Source organism: Chanos chanos, chromosome 15, assembly GCF_902362185.1.
Source record: "Chanos chanos chromosome 15, fChaCha1.1, whole genome shotgun sequence".
Taxonomy (NCBI): domain Eukaryota; kingdom Metazoa; phylum Chordata; class Actinopteri; order Gonorynchiformes; family Chanidae; genus Chanos; species Chanos chanos.
The window spans coordinates 5297768-5307446 of record NC_044509.1 but is presented as its reverse complement, the minus strand read 5'-3'; the positions used below and the strand labels follow the sequence as shown (position 1 = coordinate 5307446).

At 46.9% G+C, this 9679-nt stretch overlaps 1 protein-coding gene across 1 annotated transcript in view; it reads right to left on the bottom strand.

The window, feature by feature from the left end:
* tecta (tectorin alpha) overlaps positions 1-8774 on the bottom strand; it is a 17699-nt gene extending 8925 nt beyond the window's left edge. Inside the window, 17 exon segments of the mRNA XM_030793092.1 lie at positions 1-50; positions 266-370; positions 1705-2369; positions 2728-3298; positions 3574-4187; positions 4494-5064; positions 5358-5432; positions 5434-5565; positions 6118-6350; positions 6551-6641; positions 6643-6675; positions 6677-6715; positions 7182-7319; positions 7615-7781; positions 7784-7901; positions 8108-8247; positions 8711-8774. The exon segment at positions 1-50 is cut by the window's left edge and continues 491 nt beyond it. Coding sequence (XP_030648952.1) covers positions 1-50; positions 266-370; positions 1705-2369; positions 2728-3298; positions 3574-4187; positions 4494-5064; positions 5358-5432; positions 5434-5565; positions 6118-6350; positions 6551-6641; positions 6643-6675; positions 6677-6715; positions 7182-7319; positions 7615-7781; positions 7784-7901; positions 8108-8247; positions 8711-8774 — 3806 coding nt within the window.
* Positions 8775-9679: the final 905 nt, after the last annotated feature.

The window sequence follows — 9679 nt, the reverse complement described above, 5'->3', positions numbered from 1 at the left end:
AGGCTACGAGGCAGCGAGAGCAAAAGCAAGGTATTCCAATCAAAAGCCACCTGCAGAGGAAAACGATCGTGTTCAGTATTTCTCATTTATGAAGTTCACAGGGACCAGGTTATATTAGCATGGTTAGAGTAATATCATTAGAACTACAATAGTTAAACAAACTGTGATTGACAGTTTGTGCAATGTTTGGTGACACAACACGTGACAGTATGAAATCACCACCACCACCCTTAATTATACTTGTAGCTCTGAGAAATTAACCTACCTTCAAACCAAAGTCTGTCTCCACAAGTAACTGCAGTCCCAGAGTGTGAATGTTGATCTTTCCTGGGCCCAGTTTCACAGGCAGGTACAGGCGTTCCTTATTTACCTGGGAATCACATAAACCCCTGTTCATCCAACCGCTTTTAGTCCTCAGTCAGACATGCATGTTATTAACGTTGTCACATTCCCTCAAAACCCACTCTCTTCTCCAGTTCTCTCTCTCTCTCTCTCTCTCTCTCTCTCTCTCTCTCACTGTCTCTCTCACTGTCTCTTTCTCTCTCCCCCTCCCTCTCTCTCTCTTTCTCTCCCACTGTCTCTCAGTATCTCTCTCTTTGCCCGTCTCTATCTTTATTTGATCTAAAGAGCCCTTTAGATCTTTGGATGAGGTTGCGAACTCATTCCAAATGTCACTCGAGCATGAGAGTTTCTCTGAGTCTGCTCCAGCATGTTAACAGATTCGCACTGAAATACGATATCATCAAAGTGGGATGTGCTTTTTGTCCTGGCACTCTGATTAAAAATGACTCTTTTTTTTGTCACAAGTATGACAAGTTTGACCTTCACAAGATGTGTGTATCCTTTGTGTGATAAAATTACCCATGGATTCTTGAGATGGCTTTCTACAGATGGTCACTGTCAACGCCTGTCTGGTCACACATACTGATGTACAATTATGTGTCTTAAATTCTAATCACACAGACTGGTCACAGTCTCATGGATAGCTGATCCCAATTCAGTGCTCAGGAGGACAATTGTTCCTATTCCTGTTTTCTTACTAGATACAGTAGAACTCACTGACAATAAAGGTCGTTTTCTGATGCAGAAAACCGTGAATTTCTCAAAGCCGTTTTGAGCAGGATACTACCGATAAACGAAGAACCTAATTACTGTCAATCTGTTCAAGTCTGTTTAAAATGTATTTTATAAGCAATGAATTTTAATGTGACACATTGCAGTAAGGTAGGTATAACAATTCTAAATCGGGTGATACAATATACTCGCAGACCTCAGAAGAGAGTTTCATCCATTTTTTTTTCTCTTTTTCATATTTTTCATCAATGCATTCTTACATTCACACAGATAACAGTCTGATTAATTTCACCAAAGCATTTCAAAATGCTGTCAGTGTTAACATCCTTAACCAGAAACAATGAGACATAATGAGGCCTGGGCCCAGGAAACCTTGACCAGTTAAATAACTGTCAGAATAATGAAACTCAAGCACCACACAAAGGTGGAAACCCCCCCCCCCCACAAGTTTATAAGAAAAAGATGAAATTGGGGAAAATTTCCCCAATTTCAAGGCTGAACACTGAAACATGTTTTCAAAAGTACAATGAAATTTATGAACATTTTGGAAATGAACCACCTTCTAAAACCAGCAGCAAATGAAGTGTCTGCATGTAAGATTCACCGTATCCCCGTCTCCCTTCTACTCACCGTAACCATGTACTTGAAGCTTCGCGACACCTCAATCTCGTAGCCGTAAACCTCCAGAACGAAGCCCCGCACCCAGATGGCCTGCCCCGTGTCCCTCTCTTCATTTCGGACCGACAGCTGGAAATGTGGGAGCCCCCCAGGTTCCATCACAGCGCTGAGACCTCCGTCACTCTGTCCATCTCCGTCACTATCCTCATCAGCTCCTCCACACTCTGTGGTGGCCATTGTCAGAGAACAGCTGCTCTGGAGATCGAACGGCACGCCGCCAAACGGCAGGAAGTGGCTGTAACCGCCGACGACACAGAGGGCCTCGGTGCGGGGTTGGCAGTAGAAAAGCCCCTCGCTCTCCTGACAGTACTCCTCCGGGTGGCAGGGCGAGAAGGTGCAGTAGACGCTGTTGTCAGAGCCGTTACAGAAGCAGCGTTCCTGGCATTCCCAGTCCGTCCAGAATGTCTCGTTGGTGGCCAGTTGACGGCCCAGGTAGAAACAACCGCAGTCGCTACGGGCGACACACAGGCCGTCTCGTAAAGCGAACCCCTCCTCACACTGGCAACCCTCAATACAGGGCAATGGGCACGGCTCCTCTGGTTCGTCCAAGTTGGCGCAGGTCAGCGGGCACGCGGAGGTACACTCTTCGAAGTGACTGTTTTCTGGGCAAGGCAGAGCTGAGGAGAATGACATAGAGAGTGAAAAGGGGTAGAGAGGAGAGAGAGAGACAGACAGAGGATGAACAAAGAGAGTATGCGGCAGGGTAACAAGAATGAGATACTGTGCAGCAAGACAAAACCTTTTGTTCGGAAACACTCGTGAGTTCTCTCAACAGCACAGACCCAAGCAGACAAGAGGGAAAGAGAGCCAAAGAGAGTAAGTAGGAGGGACAGAGAATGATGCGATGGGGCTAAGAGGATCTAGAGGATCTAATGAACAAGTGACAGCCAGAGACAACACGTCAGTAAGCAAAACTACAGACCAGGCGTCCCTCATGCTTCTATATGAATGGAGCGTGTGTTTGGAGATTCTTACGGCAGTTGGTAGCGCTCCTCCATGAACCTAGATTTATTTGTGCATCTTGGCATGCTGAGGCGTAAGCTTGCAGGGAAGAGCAAAGTGCCGAACGATTGCCTTCCTTCACACACATGTTATACAGACAGTTTCTGAAGAAGGGTGAGGGGTTGACAGCGGCATGGCAGGCTAAGAAAGAGCTGTTGCTTGGGTCATTGATGTTTCCGCAGAGCCAGGGGCTCTGGTACAGTCTCAGATCCACACACATACGGTAAAGGTCCTCGCAGTCGCCGTTACACGTCAGGTCATCCGCGATGGCTCTCCAGCCCTCCACGAAGAGCTCGGCCGAATCCGCCTGCCTGCCGTTGGGCAGACGCAAGTCATCGGAAGGGTCGCCGTTGAAGTAGCCGCAGAGGCCGCAGGTGGCGTTGTACAGGAGCATGGACAGGGTTATGTTGAGAAGACCTTGCCTAGTGTACCGGGCCCTTACCAGTCCGCTCCACTCGATCACAGTAGCGTTACCGGGGGCTCTGTATATAATCAGAGGCTCCACAGGATGGACATACGGCAGGACCACTAGCTCACTGTTCAGCTATGGGAAGAGAAGACAGCATGTTAACCTTCGGTGCGATTTGAGGATGAAAATAAAATGATGGAATCATTGGTTTGTCACTGGTTTGTCCATCTCACATTCACTGAATAAAAACAGATAACTGGAGGCTGTATAAAGTGGCACTGAAAGACACAATTTGTTTGTGAACGTTCAGCCTAGAGGTTAAGATGAAAGGTATATTGCCAAAAAAAAAAAAGAAAGAAAAAGAAAAGAAATGTCCTAAACTGAGTTTGCATGAAAGGGACGTCACAGACCTTGACAATGTCGAAATCCGAGCCGCCCATCTGTGCTTCCAGGTGACCCACCCTAATTACCACGGGTCGCATCCAAGTGGGTCCCTTATTCGTCAGCTTCCTGCCAATCTTCACCTCCACAGCCGAAACATTGGGAGGCAGAACTCCACAGGTCTTCACCAGATAGAAGGAGTTCTCGTCTGGGAAGGCCATGGTGGAGCCATCGAAGGTGGACAGGACGTAGGTCTGGGAGAGCGAGCAGACCGCCTCTCGCCGCGGATAGCATCCCAGGAGTCCAACCTCGGCCATGCAAACCTCCTCTTCCCGGCATGAGTCGTTATAGCACGTCACCTCCCCCGCGAAGCCGCACACGCACCTCTGCAAGCACTCACCCCCCACCACGCCTCCTTCTCCCGCCCAGAAGGTCTCGTTTAGCGGGTAGTAAAGTCCATCCTGTTCGCACCCGCAGTCGGACCTCCTTACGCACCGACTCCCACTCAGCACGTAGCCCTGGTCACATTGGCAGCCCTCTGTGCAGGGGTGGGTGCAGTAAAGGTGTGCAGTGAGGTCAGAGCAGGAGGCGGGACAAGCGCTAGTGCACACCTCATAGTGGCTGAACTCTGGACATGACAGGGCTAAAAGCAAATCAAAGAAGACCTTTTTTTGAAAAATGATCTAGGCTATCTAGATGACCTAGTGGGCAATGTATTCTATAAAAATTCATGACGTTCACACGTTAACTGTAATCAATTCTTTGTGTTTGTGTTTGAAAACCATATATGCACATGTATAGTGATGTTGAAATATGTGTGTGGCCAGTCATGATTAGTCATCACAGTGGTAGAAAAAGACTACATGAATTTGATTGATATTTGAAAGAATCTTTTGCATTTTCTGGCCTGACATGTATGCTCTCCTGTGTCCTTGCATGTGCTACCCACCACAAAACGTGCGTGACCTCCACGGTCGGATGGTAACACCGAGTGCCTGGCAAGCAAGGGCATATGCCTGAATGGCTTGGCACAGGGTTGTGATGTTGTCACGGTTACTGCACATGTCATAAACGCAGCTATAAACGAAAGCCGTGGGGTCCACCACGGCCCGACAGTCCCTGAAGGGACCGTCTGTCTTATTGATGAGCCCACAGTAATCCGGACGAAAGTAGAAGGCTTCGGTCGCTGGCTCGCACACGCTGCAGTTCTGGGCGCATCCGTCCGTGCACCGCCAGTCAGTGTCCTCCGCCCGCCAGCTCCCGCCCAACTCCACAACGCTCTCCGCCAGCGAACCGTCTGGCAGCACAGGGTCGTCCGCAGGGTCGTCGTTATAGTTACCACAGAGACCGCAGGTGTTGTTGAAGTATGAGCTGGGAAGTGAAATGGAAGCGTAATGTTGGCCGTCGTACGTCACCAACAGGCCGAAGTCTGTCTCCAAGGCAACGGCCACACCAGATTGGTACACCTTGACCGCGCCCAGCTGCAGCTGGACTGGGAGGGTCTTAATCAAGCCATCCACCTGAAAGAAGAGCAAAATACGACCAAAAGAATATCAGCTATTTCCAACATCGCTTTGATTTTCTTAAAGTTCACTGGAAATTCACTGGATTTGCTTCATTTTTCTTGCCCTGAAAAAATGCACATTTGGAATGGTGGTCATCACAAGATCACGATGGAGCAAGCACTACAGGTCCAGAGCGTCTGGACATAAGAGGCCGAGAATCTATGACATCATCAGAGGCAAGGCGACAACAATGGCAACTCATTTAAACGGCATTTTAGACGATGAATGGTCACAGGAACTCTGCTCACCTGCACATTACCCATGGTTCCTTTAGGCAGGCTGATACGGTGGCCGTATACCTCTACGGTGACGTCACGCAGCCAGGGACAGCAGTCGTCACGCCCGGTTCTCATTCTTGGCTTCCACACTGAAGGTGGGCAGGCCTGGTATCTCAAAGCACGGCCGTGCGATGAAGGTAGAGCAGTGCCCTGCGGAAAAAAAAACAAAAAACGGACACTCGAGGAAGTCACTAGTATCACAGCATTACGGGGGGAAACAGATGGTAATTACCTGTACCATGACAGACGATACTGAGGTAGATTACTGTCAGTAAGCGTGTAACTGAAGTGTTTTGACATTTTAAATGAATCTGATCTATGCTGCTGTGCAAAGGTAAAGAGCTGTGACTACAAGACTGATCTACGACCAAAACCAGCATTTTTAACGTGTGTGTATTTTGTGACAAACAGCTTAACTGTTCAGCTATGCGGGTTTTTTTTTTCCAGAAAAAAAAATTACTTGTCTATCTAGAACCTACTTGGCTTGACTGCAAAAAAACCCCTTTAAAACCAGTTTTCTTCCTTTCACATTTACTCTTTCCATTTGCAGCACTGTGTGTTACCGTTTCCATATCAAAATTACACAGAGTTTCTTTCATTTGTTTCCACTATATTGCTTAGGTTCAGTCTTTTTTTACTAATAACCACAACCATTACACTGATCGCGATGATCACAATTTTTACGTATCACAATACGATACAATCTCATCCATCACATTTCTGCCCCAACCTGAAAGTGGTAGAGAAAACCGTCGAAGGTGTGGTAGTGGGGGTCTCCAAACACCACGCAGGTGCTGGTGCGTGTAGGCTGGCAGTAGTAAGCCCCTTCCTGCTGTTCGCATGTCTCCAACTGTCCGCACGGGGCCTCCTGACAGATCACCTCGTTATTCACGTCCAGACAGCGGCATCGCTGGGTGCACTGGTCAGACAGCCAGAACACCTCTCCGCGCCGGTAATAACGACCTGAGGGAGGGTGGGGGCGAGGGGTTCACACAGGACAGTAAGAGATTCATTGGACAGTGTGAGAGTGAGAACATAGTTGTAGACACTTACACACATGCATTATGTAGGAAACAGTGGAAAATGTCATCTCTTACTATGTGTACTTACATATGACTGATCTGGTACACGAGCACCATTCTTTCCATTTTTTTTTCTCTTACCGTTATAGCTGCAGCCGTTGGCTGGGTCTATCTGGTCTGTGTCGATGCGGAAGAGCCAGCGTCCAGGCATGTTAACGTTGGTGGTCTGCTCAAATGTTGACGACCTCGTTCGAGCGTGACCCGGGATAGATTGAAGAAGTGACTGACGTCCCCACCGTTGGAAAACTGACTAGAGAAGTGAATTGTGGGAGGCAGAGATACGGAGGGAGAGTTTGGGGTCAGAGACATAAACTTTAAAATGACCTGGGGATGGTAAATGCAGGAGACAGTGGATGCTTTAAGAAAAACTGAATCATGGTGCAGCAAAAAAAAAGGCAGAAGAGTTTATATATACTAGCCACTAAACCTTCAAAACTAGATATGTTGAGCAAACGTATTCAGAAAAGTTTTGGCTGCTGACAGCTGTCATCAGAGGTGAGAATGTTAGCCAAAAGGCCATATTTATAAAAATCAATCATGCATAATTTGTGGAAGAGATTTTACTTTAACTGATTATGGTATTTGTTGTAACCTAAGAGCTGTACCAATACTTCAATACTTCTCATATCTGGAGCATCTATGATGATGATTAATCAAACAGTAACAGAGATCAGTCTAACCAGTCATTCATGGTCTTGGAAAACTGGGTTACCTGTGCAGTGGTTCCCCCGAGACCAGTCAGAGGGTCTCCCCCACTGGCAGTGCCAGTGGTCCAGTTGATTTCCCCATAGTTAAACATGGCAAAGTGTGCTTGGCCATCTGAGATCAATACTGACTGGAACGTGTTGACCTGAAAAGATAAAACCAGTTTGTGACAATCACCCTTTGGCCGTCTATATCCACCATCTAACGTTATCCACTATATTAATATCAGAATTTACACAAAAGCATGTCAGAACTGATGTACTTCCCAAATCCAATAACGAGATACCATTTTCAGCCACTGGATTGTCTTAAGGTAATATCAAAGGAAGAACTGGGCAGTACATTCATTTAGACGGATTTATGTAAAGTGCACGATTAAACGAGATTCAGATGTACGAGAAAGAAAGTAATGGAGAGGTAAATCTCGTGGCGTGTCGTACCGGCGTGGTCTGACTGCCACCGTAAAAGGTGACTTGGCTCCAGGTTGTGATGAAGACCCAGGTGGCGGTAAAGGAGGGCATGTTCTTAAAATATTTGCGGACGTCCTGGGTGGCCCGTTCCAGGATCTCCGGCTCGGTTGTCTCTCGATAGTACACGTCACCCCGAATCCGTTGTGTAAGTCTGCCCACAGAGGGGCGATGAAGGAGCGACTGTCACTCAAGGGGAAGGCCTCAGGCGTGAACTGGCTCACCTGAACGTTGAAGGATATCACACCGTTGTTGTTGACCTACAAGAACAATGAAAAGGGAGGCCTCTTAAACAGACAGACAGACAGATAGATAGATAGATAGATAGATAGATAGATAGATGATGGATGGATGGATAGGTAGTTGGTGAATAGATTAATTCAATCTTTTCATGTTAAATGCTTTCTTGACGTTGAATAAAAACATGGGGGCTTGAACAGGGGAGCCTGAGCTCCAGAACACCTACGTAAAGAGAACGGTACGGGATGTTGAAGAAGATGAACGGAACAAGTAGGGAAAATTCCGCTGAACTGCCGTCATCCATCTTTGGGGTCTCTAAGTCCCTGTAGGCTGGTCCGTAGGGGTAGAGGATATCCTGAGAGAAAGCTTTGTGGAGAGGTAGGAGTATTGAGAAAAGTCATCAAAGCAAAAAGACCATTACTCATAACCAGCTTGCCTGACAGGGCTGAGTCATCTGATACGTAAGCAACAGTGATCTTAACTAGATAGAATCAAAGCAGCGTCTGGTTAACCCGAGAGGACAGATAACGGGAACTACACTCATTCTCCAGGCATCCTATTCTTTACCCGTTGGTTTCTATCTTCTCTCCTTTATTTTTTCTATCTTCTTTTATCACCGACTGTTAGAGAAATCTGGGCTTAAATCTGATGCATGCCCGGTGGAAACATATCCCTCTTTCATTAATTAAAGTTTCTTATCTACCCCTGTTTTCATCTGTTATGTGTTCATTACTGGAAATTATTACAGGAAAACAGGAACAGGAAATGACTTGAGGAAACTGTCAAAGGGCTGTAAAATAAGTCAGAGGGAGACGCGCACAGTACTGACCTCGTCCAGGAGCGATGATGCTGAACAGTTGGAAGAGAGTGACTAAAGTGCTTGTTTTGACCATCCTAAAGCCCTGGGGGAGAAACACAGTCAGGGAGGATGAGCTGAATGCATACATTAAATTTAATTAGGTAACGGTCACTGTTCATCACAGTTACGTAAGCCCTTTTAAGACAGTTTCAACTGAAATGGGAGATGGATGAGGGCTTTGTAAAATATCTTAAACGTGTCAAAACGTGACATACACGAAAACCCTGAAGAACTTTGTAAAACTTGTAAAAATTAAGAAAACAGAAACTCTGTAGGCTTAGTGCTCTCTCTCTCTCTCTCTCTCTCTCGAATCTTCCCCCAAAAGTTAAGAAAAGTCTCCCAGGCCTCCCGAGGGGTTTTCTCCCCCCCCCCGGCTGTGGTGGGCTTGTTGGCCCAGCGCTGAAAAGGTTTCATTATGCGTCAGGGAACAATGTGCGAGGATCGCATTCTCCCGGTTGTCCCATGTGAGCGGTCTGTGCTGGGACTGGCCTAAGCCTGTACAGGGCCAGGCGTTCCGTAGCCTCGTCTCAACCGACCCTGCCGTCTGGAGACTCCATTACTGTGTGTATGTGTGTGTTTGTGTGTGTGTTTGTGTGCCATGCCTTGTTGGCTACAGGGGGTGGGCTCGTGAACGATGGGAGCACTAATGGGCTTATTGAGTCGTTTGAGTTGCAGGGGTCTTTTGCAATCAACCACAAGGGTTTGGGGATTGAGTCGTCTCTCCGTTTACTTTGCCCCACTCGTCTAAATCTGGGTACGCGGCATTTTTTTTTAAACGTCCAGCGTCGCTCAGTGAGCGATTAATAAAAAACAATGCGGTCATTTACGCTAATTTCCTTCAATTAATCCGTGTCATTATTTGGCATATTTTTTTGTGCTGTCCTCAAAAAGTACTGATGAAATGTTTCCTTATGCGACATGTCGAATCCATTTAAAATA